Source organism: Orbicella franksi, chromosome 8 (genome assembly GCF_964199315.1).
Source record: "Orbicella franksi chromosome 8, jaOrbFran1.1, whole genome shotgun sequence".
NCBI lineage: Eukaryota > Metazoa > Cnidaria > Anthozoa > Scleractinia > Merulinidae > Orbicella > Orbicella franksi.
The window spans coordinates 29,617,244-29,631,267 of record NC_138152.1 but is presented as its reverse complement, the minus strand read 5'-3'; the positions used below and the strand labels follow the sequence as shown (position 1 = coordinate 29,631,267).

The 14,024-nt window shown below is 40.3% G+C and overlaps 3 protein-coding genes across 3 annotated transcripts; 2 read left to right on the top strand and 1 right to left on the bottom strand.

Annotated features, from left to right (window-relative positions):
- Positions 1-2,155: 2,155 nt before the first annotated feature.
- LOC145495964 (uncharacterized) lies at positions 2,156-3,673 on the bottom strand. The gene has a single exon (XM_081475556.1). The coding sequence runs from the start codon at positions 3,368-3,370 to the stop codon at positions 2,339-2,341; it is 1,032 nt and encodes a 343-aa protein (XP_081331682.1). The 5' UTR covers positions 3,371-3,673; the 3' UTR covers positions 2,156-2,338.
- Positions 3,674-6,157: 2,484 nt separating this feature from the next.
- Positions 6,158-10,808, top strand: LOC145495415 (E3 SUMO-protein ligase NSE2-like). The gene is made up of 3 exons (XM_081475026.1): positions 6,158-6,731; positions 8,265-8,460; positions 10,400-10,808. Exons 1-3 carry the CDS (start codon positions 6,478-6,480, stop codon positions 10,625-10,627), a joined length of 678 nt encoding a protein of 225 aa, XP_081331152.1. The 5' UTR covers positions 6,158-6,477; the 3' UTR covers positions 10,628-10,808.
- A 769-nt stretch (positions 10,809-11,577) lies between these two features.
- On the top strand, positions 11,578-13,989 carry LOC145494045 (E3 ubiquitin-protein ligase RNF217-like). Its single transcript, XM_081473506.1, has 2 exons — positions 11,578-12,616; positions 13,671-13,989. Exons 1-2 carry the CDS (start codon positions 12,054-12,056, stop codon positions 13,987-13,989), a joined length of 882 nt encoding a protein of 293 aa, XP_081329632.1. The 5' UTR covers positions 11,578-12,053.
- Positions 13,990-14,024: the final 35 nt, after the last annotated feature.

The window sequence follows — 14,024 nt, the reverse complement described above, 5'->3', positions numbered from 1 at the left end:
GGAAGGCCAAAACTAGCATCTTTAAAAAGCCCCGAAAGCATCGTTTGGGATCCCCACACGAAAGACGCAAATGTGCCGCATCGCCAAACGCGCAAGAAAACGCCAGAGAAAAGAAAGTAGACATGGGCAAGAATCTTAAACCTCATAACTGTCCAATTCGTTAGACTTGTATGAGTTAAACACACGTGTGTAGATTTGAAGGAAGGCCAAAACTAGCATCTTTAAAAAGCCAAGTAAGCATATTTTGGGATCCCCACACTAAAAACGCGAGTTTTCCGCATCGCTAAACGCGGGAAAACACGCGGGAGAAAAGAAAATTGACATGGGCGAGAATCTTCAACCCAAGCACTGTCCAATTCGATAGAATTCCGCAAGTGAAATACATGTGTGTAGATTTGGGGGAGGGCCAAAACTAGCATCTTTTGAAAGCCCAGTAAGCATCGTTTGGGATCCCGACACGAAAAGCGCGAGTGTGCCGCATTGATAATGCAAGAACACGCTGGAGAAAATTGACATGGGCGAGAATCTCCGACCCAAGCAGATTCCAGATCGATAGATTATTCACAAGTGAAATACACGTGCGTAAATTTGAGAGAGGGCCAAAACTAGCATCTTTAAAAAGTCAAGTAAGGATAGTTTGGGATCCTCACACCAAAAACGCGAGTGTGCCGCATCGCTAAGCGCGCGGAAAATCGCGGGAGAAAAGAAAATTGACATGGGCGAGAATCTTTAACCCAAGCACTTTTTAAATCGATAGGGCCGCAATGTTTTTCCCTCCTATAAGGGTATACGCAGCAGAATTCTACTAAATTATTATTTCTGCGAACAAGGTAAGGGTTCAATATGATTAACACGTAATCCACCAGAAGTTCGAGTAACGAGTGGACAAAAACCTAGTACCAAGATTATTTACATCGTATTGCAAACTTCTGTACGTCTGTTTTAAATATCTTCTCAAGAAACATCATTTCTAGCAACACCAAACTTCGAAAACGAATGTTGAACCTTTTACGAAACACTTCAAAGTACTGGTGAAATGAAACTGATAATGAAATTTTGCCTGTGTTTGCACAAGTTCTCTAAACTTTGAAATTCATTTTCTCTCGTTTCCATGGGAAATTGTTTTCGGTGTTATTTCAGGCAATTATTTATGTATTTACCTTTAAGAAAATGAAAAATGACTGTAAAAAACTTAAAATTATTCTGGTACCAGATTTTTGTCCACTAAAACCTGAAATTGCTCGATTTTCTATCGGATTTCGTCTGAAAGCGTCGAAAATAAAGTTAAATGTAAAGTTGAAACTATTGTTTGAAGTTGCCGGCATTACGAACACCCTAGTATTTGTGAAATAGTCTTCGGCAAAAAAAAAGTGGTTTGTTAAGAGGCGGATTTCTTAACAAATTGGTGATAGAGAAAAACCCGGTTTTGTTCTCATCGGGTAGCATTCATCTTTTAAATTATTCGGAAAATGATCTAAATCTTGACAACAATAACGCCTGTACATCTATCTGTGTATTTAGCTTGGACATGAAAGGGAAGTTCTTTTATCTCTGACAAATTTTATTCGAAATATCAATGATCTTTCGTCTCTCGGCAGTTTTTGCCAAAGCACGAGTAACTGAAAAATATTTTATTTCTTACCGATTATTTTTATTGTTCACTTGTTCAAACTTCTCAGTAAAACGTGCTTGTTCTGCAGGTGAAATTGTAACAGCAAAATTAACCCTTGACATATGCACTGAAAGCAAATGTTGTCAGGCAAACAGCAATTTGAAATACTTTTATGAATGCGAGAGCTTGCCCGCAGAATTTTAAATAATTAGTAAGACATCGATTGACTTACATGTACTTTGCTCGATCTCAATAACCTCCCGAATACTCAGAATCAAATTCAAATTCCGAATTCGATCAGAACGGGTTCTGAATCAAACAAATTTTGTAATTGAGTTGCAGTTGCCTCGTCAAATTGAATGTAAATACACATTTGGCTGAATCGCGCTCAAACGTGCAAAGTAGCGTTTTAATTTCATGCATCATTGTTATGTAGTAACTAAGGTCACGTTCTTGTCTTATGATGGAAGTTAAATTATTTTATCGATGATTCTGAGCTGAATTTGAATTATTAAACTGCGATGTATATGTAGAATGACTTAATCACAACGAAATAAGGCAAAATAAAATTTGCCCAAATTTACACTTCTCTTGGTTAAACTCAGTTGAAGTTTCTTCCTTCGTTTAGAGTAACATTATGTGTTCGTTATTTTTGCTAGGTCTTTCGTTAGATCCTGTTGCGATTCTGTCGCGATCCTTTGTAGAAGTAAGCACTCCTTTTCGGCTTCAGTTAACTCTACTTGTAGAGGCATGAATGTTTAAATTATACAAAGTTAGCACTCCCACCGAGAATGATCGGCGCCTTCGAGTGAAAATCACGTTCACCGCATGTCTGAACTTGGGAAGTCTCCAAGCGTAGATAAACGGGTCTATTAAGAACTTCATAAATAGGGTCGTATCCACAACGATATTTGCCATCGTAGCTTTCACTTGTTCTTCGTTTGTTTTTGGCGTCCAATATAGTGTCAAATACCACATTACCGTCACGGGTGCAATGAAAACCAGTAGACAAGTCGCCAAAAGCAAACTAACAACCACAAAATGTTTTTGGTCTTTCTTCCGGCGATGTTCCGAAGTATCAGCGATGCGTATTGCGTTATTTTGTGCAGGAACCCAACGAGCAATCTGGCGTTGGTATGAAATGTGCAAGGCGATGTAGGAGACCAGAACGAGGACGTTGATCAGGGAAAGATTAAAAAATACGTCCAGCTTTTGGAAAATTTTCTCGGGCACGCCCATCAGAAGAGTGCTCGAAAACAGCAGCGAATAAGTCCATATCCCGCACATACAAGCGACCACGCGACCAGTTGTGACAAGTTGTTTGTGGCGATGCGGGAAGGTTATAGCAATGAACTGGGTCCACGACAAAAACAAAATTGTCAGAAAAGACACGTTCATCGTTATACTGGAAAGAACACCCGCTGCCTTTAAAGTGAAGTTGTATCGTTCGCTGCTGATGGTGTCCTTGTACAGCTCGAAGTAGAAGTAAGCGAACAACGGGTCCACTGCAATACCAGTGAGGAAATCTGCCACTGCTAACCCAATAATGAAGATGCTGGGAGGATGTCGAAAGCTCTTGAACGGATCTTGGTACAGTACTACGAGTAGAACACCATTTGAAACAGTCGTTAAAACTGATAGAACACAGAGGTAAATGGCGGAGAGGAGGCAGATGACGAGAAAACGATTTCTCAGGATTTCTCTCTCTTCGTTTGCGATGTTATTGGCCAGTTCAGATTCGTTAAAAGAGCTATTCATGTTGAAATAAAACGGCTCAGTGTAGCTGTGAAAAACAAAATTGTTGGTTAATGTAAAAGGAAAATCTCTCTCGTAGGGGATGAGAAATACTGCGAACGTGAAAAAATGACAATGATCGAATTTCTAGAGCATGACGATCATTTAAAAGGATTGTGATCGTGCACTGTTGCAAGTCAGATTATTTAAACATGACCCAAATTACACGTCAAGTGAGCGTTTCTTTTCAATTTAAAAGCAAGTCAGTAAATAACATATTGGCAGGCTTTGTTTGTGTATTCCGTCACGTTTTGGCAGTTGAAATTGCGATGACGTCAAAGTCTTATGTCCGTACAACTTTAGTCACTTTTCAAAAAAATAACTGAATTTCTCAGTTGCTTCTCGATTGTCGTAAAGCCCTCACGCCTGAACTTGAATATGCTCTCTAAAAGAGTCGGTTCACCTAATAAGGACTCTTCAGGGCTTAACGATAAGCGCATTTATGGGGGGGGGGGGGGATTGCGTGGTTAGCCAATCCCCAACCCCCCTCTTTTTGGAGAAGTAAGAAAAATTGGATATTATGGGAGAAATAAAGGTAAATACTCTTGAAGGGTACCTCATTGCAATTTCTACTCTGCGGCATTGCCAATATTTCTGGTGTAACAGTTTTCGATATTACGTTTCAATTCTCAAATTGAAGTATTTTTGGGGCGTGCCGGGCATGCCTCATTAACATTGCAACCCGAAGATACCAGCCACACACCCCCACCCCTCCCCAGAAAAATTCTGGATTCGCCCTTGTGTCCTCTCACCCCCAGGAAAGTAGCACTTGGTCACGAGGTCAACGTTCAGTTTTCCAGCCATGCCATAGCGTTGAGATTCTCCTTATACTTAACATTAATTTTGTCTATTACAGTTTGAAGTATTTATCTTTTCAATTATTCGTAAAATGATTCAAATTACGACAGCAATAAGACCTAAATTTGTGTGTATTTAGCTTGATCATGAAAGGAAAGTTCATTTATCTCTTACAAACTTTATTTGTAATCACTGATCTTCTTTCGATGTTCGACCGTTTTTGCCAAAGAACGAGGAACTTTTTCAGATTTTTAAAGTTAAAACTTCTATCCGGTTAGTCGTTTTATTGTTCATTTGTTCGAACTTTTCAATTTTCAAGCACCACTCAATGGGGTCATCTATTAGCCGGGCGAAACATTGAGCCGTTCGGTGTAAAAATTGGAAAATTTTAACCGTCAGCCGTAAAAAAATATCATCCGTAAAACATTTTGGCCACGACTATCAAAGTCTCAAGGTCCCATGTCAACACTCTTTTTTTTTATCTTTTCCTATGGCTTGTAAACTATACTAGTTTCAAATTATTTCTATGATAATACCTTTTTCCATCAAAACATGTTTTGCCGTAATAAATAAAAAAAAAACCTTAAACTTTTTCAAACAAAGGAAATTATTTTTTACTTTTTAAAACAATGGTTATTAATTTCGAAGATTTCTGTTACGCGTAAGGAAAATGAATTAACAATTGGTCGTAAAAAAAGCCAAAATATTTACCGTTAGCTGTAAAAGCAACCTACCCATTGAGATCCTCACACATAGTGCCTCAGCGGCATTAAGACGCGCCATAAACTTAACATTTTGACTATACAAGCTTAAGCTCTTTTCATTTGTTCATCTGTTCGTTGTTGTTGGATAAACCGAGATTTAAGATAGGTTTTACGAGGGTTTTTCCCAGAGGACTGGAATTTCAGTGGCCCCGTAAACAAGCCAGTGCTATTCGGGTTTGACCAAATGATCTAGCCAGGTGAAATGACGGCTCTCGTACAATTCGTTTGAGCGTATTTTCGCAAAAAGAAAGGGCAAAGCGTCTCTTTTCGATGTAGCACCTCTCCGACTTTCGCGCCTGCCCAGATGCTTCGCCTACCACTACACCCGGAAACTCCACAAAACGTTCTTTCCGTGGGTTCCGCTATTCGCAGTCCCGCGCGTTTATTTTGGCTCCCCGGTGAGTTTTTTCCATGTAAAGGTACGGTGGGAAAGCGGAAGCTTTAAATTTCTTTTTCATCAAAATTGTATATATCTAAGGATCACAATGAGCCGTTAAAAACAGACAGATAATGGATCATAATGCGAAGTTTTGGAGAATAATCGAGCAGGTGGGCTGTTGGAGTCACAAAAATTAATCGTCAGTAAGGGTCAAGTCAATATACAATGGAAGCTCTCTTAACGGACACTCTCGTCAGCGGACAGCTCTACTGACGACTGCTTTCACAAGACCTCGTTTGAGCTCCCATGCAAAACCAGTATTTTGTCATTCCCGTAAGCGGACATTCTCGTAAGTGCCCGCGGACACTTGGAGGGCTTACGATCTAGTAGACTTTTTCTTTTGTTTTTAAGCTCCCATAAACGGACACTTTAAGGAATTGGGCCTCACTTTGAAAGATACTTATAAACATTCATTTGCTTTTTGTTGCAGCGAGACTGTTAATGCTAACGTTACTGCTAATTGCAATTATGATTTGTTCTTTAATCGAGCCCATCCTAGTACTGCAATATATCATGAGTACTGTATACATGTAGTTATCGCCATGATCACGACATTGCGCAAGTAATAATAATAAAATAAAATAAAACAAAAATAAATAAATAAATAATTTGGTGGTAGTTTTGCATTCCCAATGTTTATTGTAAGCTGGGCAAGCTCGCGTAGGAGGCCATCTTTCCCTTAAAACTCTAGTGGCCGCTTACGAGAACTATTCTCGTAAGAACCCAGCTCCAGTTACGGACAGCTTTTTTCGCGTCCCAAGGGTGTCTGCTTAATACAAGAACTCCCACTGTATTCGTAAAAATACTGGAAGTGAAAATGCGCTCCTGTTATGCTTGCATTACACTTGTTTGGTTTAGCAGAATATTTCTTCGCGCTCCAAAACAAGTGACACAAGGAACACAAGGCAGCCAAAGACAAATGGCCTTGATACCTAATTCCTTGATATCTGATCCATTCTCGTCCCCAGTGCAACACATCTTTTGCGCCCTCTGCGCATGGCAACTCCTTCCCGCCAATTTGTGGCGCCATATTGAAAATTGGTTTCCCCGGCGGAAGAACGACAGAAAACATGCCCGTCCACTTCAGAGCCGTGGACAATGCCGTCGAGACAGTCAAGAAAGTGAAAGAATACGTGAACAATGGCTTTGGCGTAACTTTAGATGTAGCTTTAGATTTAGAAGAAGTTTGCAAGGAAAGCGAGCGAGTGAAGGAGTTGGAAGACACCATGCTTCAGTATGTTGAAATGGAACGAGAAATGGACCATTGGGTTAAAGCTGCTGAACTTGCCAAGGCAGAATTTAATCGACAATACGATGCGTCAAGGTGAGTCTTTGATGTAAGGAATTAATTTTCTAGAGTGCTAATAATAAATCAAGCTACCTGAAGTACAGGATTTAAATTGGCGTTCGATTTTTACCGGTCGCCGTGAAACGCAGACCGCGGACTGCAAACTGCAGACTGCGGACCAGGGATAAAATGAAGGGTGCGTTCCTTTGGGGTAATCTGGATCAGGATCAGTGATCCAAGATCTGTCTGGATCATGGTGCATCAAAGAAACTGATGAATCCATGACCAGAAGAGATTCATCACTTCTTTTGATACACCATGATCCAGACAGATCTTGGATCACTGATCCTGATCCAGGTCACCTCAAAGGAATGCAGCCAAAGACCTCGGGTCAAATGGAGACTTTTTAAGTATATATTGTGTTATTTCCATTATCGAGTGCTAATCGTAATGCAATTATCATTGGGTTCCTGGGGTTTGATTTCCTGGACATCCCTGGGATTTGTATTCAATTCAATATCAAGCAAAAACCTACTAAATCCCTGAGGTATAGGGCATGAAATCTACAGCAATTTCCTCTTCCCCAGAGACTGAGCTGCAGACAGAATGTCTTCGTTTACAATGATAATAGGTAAAGGTAAAGTCTGCATGCGAGCCAAGTGGCCCATCAGGCCGGAGCTTATCCCGGTTTCCGTAGCATGAAGCGACTAGGAGTATTTCTACTCCCCCCTGGATGGGATGCTAGTCCATCACAGGGTTACCCCCAGCATTAAGTTCGCCGGTACCCATTTATACACCTGGGTGGAGAGAGGCCCCTGTGAGAGTAAAGTGTCTTGCCCAGGAACACAACACAATGACCCCGGCCAGGGCTCGAACCCGGACCGCTCGATCCGGAGACGAGCGCACTAACCATGAGGCCACCACGCCTCCCGCAATGATAATAGGCAAATTATGAATTATTTTGCTCTCTTGATCTTTGAAACTGTTGGCAATTACAGTCATTCTTTTTCCTCATACCATATCCCTTTGTACACGGCATGATGAAAAACAAACATGCAACAAACGCTGAAGATCTGACCTCCCCAAAATGGTGGTAAGGTCACACATCTACATGTTCATTCGGGATTATGAAAGTGACATAATGCTGGCCATTGTCAAGCAAATCCCATAAGTACATCCAGAGTGTCTGGCATGTTCATTTCAAGAACCAGCAATGTCCCAACTCTACAAGACAGTTTTTTCAAAACTGCACCATTCCCTGCATGTTCCCAGGGTTTCCTCAAGGGTGTCCCAGAGGTTGACCCATGTTAGGACCCGTGTTTTACCCTCAGTCTGCAGTCTGCAGTCCAATGTCTGCATTTTACACTGACCAGATTTTTGCAGGATTTTTATCAGCATTCCCCTCAGACCCAAGCCCCCAGATAGAAATATCAAGAGAACAATCAACAAATGGAAATTGTTTGGATGTGTCAACGAACTCTCACAACTGGTACTCAGGAAGTATTTATGGAATCAGTAAATGAATTTTTATTTTGATCTTAAGGCTTACAGAAATCTTTGTTTTCCTAGTGATAATATCCCTAAAATTGAGGAGATCTTTCAGAGGAAGTTAACAGAAGTAAGTGGAAAGGATTATGAGTTGAATTCCCACCCAAAGGTGAAAGAATTCAGAGAAAAGGTGTGGAATATCCATCATCAAGGACAGCCAATGCCAACTGCTGAGACACAACAAGGGCTGGAGGATGAAGATATTATAATGTCTCAGGTAAGAAACAGTGCAATGTGCAGTTCCAGAAAATATCCATACTCCCCCCCCCCCCCCCTACTGAAGGGATTAGAATTTCATGGGGGTGAGGGATTCCCCTTGACCAAAGAAATTAAAGAAATGTATCAAGCTTAATTGGAATTTCCAGAATGGTGAGTTGGGGGGGGGGGGGGGGATCTTCGAAAAAAATCTCTCTCATGGGGAAGATATGGATATTTTCTGGAGCTGCACATTTTAAAGCCGTGGCACAGTTTGAGCACTTTGACTCAAGTCCTTCAATTGCTGAGTTACCTTGTAACTAGCCTGTTCCAATTCCAACCTCTTGATCAGTGCAACGATTGCAACATACTGGCAGGTGAAAGAAAAGCCAGTGGGTCCAGTTTTGTTGAGTGTTTTTGTTTGTTTTTCTCAACTCCGTCTCGGTCGATAAAGTCGCAAAAAAAGAACTTGGCCAATGTCCAGCGATCTTGACCTCACACTTGGTCAACAAGAAGATCTGTTAGATCTTATAACCGCGCTTTTAAAATTTAACTGTTTTCTTAGTACTACAGTCGCAACGCAGTCCATATTCCAAAGCAATCTTTGATGATTCATTGATTACTGTAGACATCAAATCACTTGATCAACACACACTCTATTATTGCACCATCAGTCGTAGCCGTTGTGACATCTCTGATGACGTAATAGTCTTAATCTGGAACTTTCTTCGGGATATGTATGGGCATGAAGATACGAACACTATTACAAACCGCTTTCTTTCTTTAAAGTCACAATTAAATTTAATTGTTTTTTTCCCTTGAGTTAAGGGTTAGCAAAGAAGTCACACAAGTCACATAATTCAAGAATTGCGTTATCTACGGCTATCTTTAGTACGGTGGTTATTTCCCTATCAATGACGTAATCTTTGCACGTTCTGACACGTTCTTTGCTTGGCTTGCAAATATTTAATTTTCCTTCCGATCTATGAACTTGCGATGAAACAGTCAAAGGATTTACTTCATTTGCCTAAAACCACAAGAAATACTCGCAAAATTACAAATAAATTAATGACCGTCGCTTCTGCCGAAATAAACTTGCAAAGTAAACACGATCTTAGTTGTCACGTAGCGAAAGTGAAAGCTGCAACGTCAGCGCATTCCATGGCTGACGTAATACCTTTTTTCAGCGTATTTATTATTCCCTTTAAATCCAACACTTTGATAAAACGAAAAGAAAATATATTTTACCCACAAAAAAGAAAACAATATCCGTAAAATTGTCCGTGTATTTATGTTTTAACAGCTTCTGGCGGAAAAACATCACACGTTGCATGACTCAAAGTTTGGCCGAGCGGAGGTCTGCGTCTGGTCACCGACAAAAAAAAAAATAATAATAAACCACGGGTAAACCTAGAACCGCGCTCGGCCCATGGCCGCGCGGTTAATAACCCACATATCTTGCAATAAAAGTGACATGGTAACGTAATTATTTACATGTTTGTCACTGCATGGAGCTGTCGCAGTTCAATTTCTCGCAAGGGTCAATGTTTTGTCTTCTTAAATGAGACACTATTTTCGCAGACATATACCACTTTCTACTTAGGATTACCAGGGATGTAGCTAAGAAGAATGGGATTATTTGTACTAAATTTATCCGTAGTCGAAGTCGATTGAAACCCTCGATTGACATCTTAATGGGTACTCCTTCAATATCCTGATTGATACTTTTGACACTCTCTTGACACTTGATCAACAGTCGGTCGATAGGTGGCTGACTATCGATAAACTGTCAATCAACTGTTGACCAAGATGTGGATGGACTGTCAACCGAAGTGTCAATGGAGTGTCAATCAAGTATCGTCCCTCAACCACAAATGCCTTAAGTACACATAATCCGAAAAATGCACTCTTTTTCCGCACCCGATTTTCATTGTGAATTTTGTCTTGCCATTTTGTCACAGGTACCAGCAGAACAAACCAAATGCCCACTGACTCTGAGGGAGATGATCAAACCCATGAAGAGTAAAATCTGCGGTCATAATTACGATCATGATGCCATTATGCAACACATCAGCCGAGGACGAGGACGAGCTAAGTGCCCAGTTTGCGGGCAGCTACTTACCAAAACCGATCTTGAGCACAACACAGTGTTGGAGCATTCCATTAAGAGAAAAAACAGAAGAAAATAAAAAGTGTAATGTCAATAATTGATTAATTTAGACAAGTACAAACATGTTTGCATCATATTTTGAAATAACTGTTCAGATAATAGAAAAGTATCGAAAATTTAAAATTTATATATTTTAAAGTGCTTTTTGGTCCAAGAAGAGATTGTTCTGGTTGTAATAAATTTATATATTTTTTATAGTAGTATTGCTTATATTATGACTCTTTGTATTGAAATTGCTTTTCAAGAGTTTCATTGGAAGCCAGCAACTGGCGAAAATCACCGCCTACTTTGTCAGAATTTACCTCTTACTGCCGCCTACTTTGTCTGTATTTTCACTCAAATTATTAACAAAATTCATCAATTTGCTGCCTCCAGACGGCTAATTCAAAACTTATTGAAAACCCTGGCTTTTTCGCTGGTGGCAGGACTTTCTCTTCCAAAAGGTATCAGAGGCTGTTTTAAAGGGGTGTGTTTACCCCTTGCACCAAAGTATTTAGCTCTTATTAACTGAGAAGGAGTTCTGTATGGGATAATGTTGACGAAGGTTGTGAGTACAGACCAAACACAGTGAGGCCTGTACACACGACCAAGGTCAAGATTCTCCCATATAGAACAGCTAAGCTTGGTTAATAAGATGTTATTATATGGCAAACAAGAAAAGTTTAAATTGCTTAATGTACCGGTAACTGGGTAGTTCAAGATGACATTTTGCTTGTGAACTCTGCCAAAGTTTGCTTGTCCTCTTTGCCTTATTTTTCTTATCGGGCTTTTTGGCACTTCCATAATATGAATATTTTCTGGAATTGATATTTTTAGAAGAAAATAGTCAATATTTTATAATGATAAACGATACAAGTACACAGGTCACCCTGTCCCAATCAGTGGTAAGTTTGGTAAAAAGTTATACCCTACCCCCTCCCCCCCTCCCCCCCCCCTCCCCACCGGGTCCTATATACCAGGGCCGCCAATTTCATAAAGTCAAAGATTCAATTTAAATGTCATAAAATTCATAAAATCTTCCACTTTCAACCCTGGGGAGTCTTGAAAGGGAAATTGTGAAACAAACAACAGTCAGGGAATATCCCTGGCTGATGAGGTGCACTTCATCATGTGCCGACGGTTTATCAGCGGTATCGCTTACACCATCAAAACAACTTGTATTGAAAAGGCTTGTTTGTAAGTGAGAGCAAGGCTTATTTTCTCTGATATCACAGCCTTTTTCGGTGTTCAAAGTCTTGGCTTGTACTATTAACACTCCTTGCCGGCTGCGGATTTCATTCGGTCAGAAATCAGTGATCAATTCGATGTGGATCGTTTTACGTGGTTGCTAAAAATACCTCTGAAATCACGTGTAAATACAAAAGGGAACCTCTACAAAAACCGTCGACTTGGCGAATTTCCTTGAAAGCAGTTAGAAGACGTTAGCCTCCAGAACTCTGTACAAGATGACTATTCCTTGCATGGTTTGCTTTATGGAAACGTCCGAAATAAGTATTCGTTCGTGGTGTTGTTCGGGAATAATTTGCCTGTCTTGTTTGGAAGCTCACGTCTCGTCGAAAATAGAAGAAGCCGTGGTGAAAATCGTGTGTCCTCTCGGCAACTGTGACAGTTTAATTAGCGAGGACGAGATAAAAGAACTTGTGTCAGATGACGCTTTTGAAAAATACCAGCGCTTCAAAGTGGAAATTGAACAGAATCCACATATCAAGACTTGCCCTGGCTGTTCGCGAATTTATCACCATCCCGACTTAGCGAAGACCGAACAGGAGAGAGATTTAAGTCCGGAAGTTATGAAAGTAACATGCTCAAAATGTCGATTAGTTTGGTGTTTCTCTTGCCAAGCACCCTGGCATCATGGTTTGACGTGTAAAGAGTTCTGTAAAGGAGATAAATCGTTGAAGATATGGGCCAAAAACCGCGGTCAGCCTGTCCGGAACGCATGTCGTTGCCCAAAATGTCAAGTTTTCATTCAGAAGTCCAGCGGCTGTGACCACATGTCTTGTAGCAGGTGAGAATCAAACACAAAAGCGTAACCTGTATTCTTAAAAACTGTGAAAATATCCATGCTATATTTTGAGTCTAACATTTTCAGGAATCCCAAATTGAAAAAAAAAGTCCGTTATTTTAACAGCTGGGAACACGCAGTCTGGTATCTTGAAATAACTTAATATATTGTTTATCGAGCGAAGAAAGTTGAAAGGAAAACAAATGTACAGATCAGATCATCGACTTCGTTTTATCTTTACGCTAATCCCTATGATACACATGGAAAGAGCGAAATAAATATTTGCAACACACTTGGTCTTATAAAACCTAATAAACGGGATTATAAGAGCTAGATGTAGCACTCCCTAGACTAATATTTGATCACAACAATGGAACTTTCAGTTCTGTGTGAGGTACCTGGTGCTTTGGGGGGAAGGCGGGGGGGGGGGGTCAGGTTGCTACCCACAGTACCGGTCAAGAGGTTGGGATGCTTTGCAAAAATTGAAGCAGACAATTGGTCACAAATGGTTTTGGCCCCCCTTTTTCTCGTCATCCCAATACATTTTTGAGCCCTGTCCCATCAAAATTTTATTTATTATACCTGAATACATGTAGGACTCAAAATGTACTGTGCCTTTACATGAACTCAGCCACATGGGGCAAAGTTAACCAATCAAAACAATTAAAGGAGCCGTGTCATGTTTTGTGTATGTTGAAAAGTTAAGCCTAAATTTTTCAGGTGCATCATAACAATCTTCTCCATCCTTAACCATCCTTATTCTTTTATGGTTTATTACTACCTCTTTGGTGTTTTTCTATCTCTTGTCTATCTTCTATCTATTATTTTCAGGTTTTCTTTAATATAAAGTTTATTTTGTATGTTGCCAAAATAACTCAAGATAACATGACTGAGCTCCTTTAACATCAAGTGCAAAGGATTATGGCATTTTTGTATAACAAAGTCAGGTGTAAGTGACCTGGTTCAAGCATCCATATTGTAAACGACTGAACTGTATGGAAACAAAATTTAACATTTTGGGGCGATTACTTGAGGCTTACTAGTTTATCTTCCACAGGTGTCACACAGAATTCTGCTACAGATGTGGAGGGAAGTATCATCACTTAAAATTTGTAGGAAACCATTACGATCGTTTCAGCATCCTGGGCTGTAAATACAATTACAAACCTGATCAGCCTGTGCAGCGTATTGCAGTGCGTGGTGCACTTTTTGGTGGACAAGTGATGGTTGTGCCTATTATAGCCGGGTTAGCCGTCACCGCAGGATGTGCTGTGCTTAGTGCGGGAATAGTTGCCGCTCCATTCTATGCATCTTATGTACTTATCAGGAAACAGAGAGCGAAGCGCAAGCGGGCAAATATCAAAAAGAAAAAGTAAATAATTTCAGTGTTTCTTATTGGTGACTGGGGGAA

Coding starts and splice junctions, on each gene's coding strand:
- LOC145494045 (XM_081473506.1), top strand. CDS start 12,054: ATGACTATTCCTTGCATGGTTTGCTTTATGGAAACGTCCGAAATAAGT. Junction 12,617..13,670: donor GACCACATGTCTTGTAGCAG/GTGAGAATCAAA, acceptor TATCTTCCACAG/GTGTCACACAGAATTCTGCT.
- LOC145495415 (XM_081475026.1), top strand. CDS start 6,478: ATGCCCGTCCACTTCAGAGCCGTGGACAATGCCGTCGAGACAGTCAAG. Junction 6,732..8,264: donor CGACAATACGATGCGTCAAG/GTGAGTCTTTGA, acceptor TTGTTTTCCTAG/TGATAATATCCCTAAAATTG. Junction 8,461..10,399: donor AAGATATTATAATGTCTCAG/GTAAGAAACAGT, acceptor ATTTTGTCACAG/GTACCAGCAGAACAAACCAA.
- LOC145495964 (XM_081475556.1), bottom strand. CDS start 3,370: ATGAATAGCTCTTTTAACGAATCTGAACTGGCCAATAACATCGCAAAC.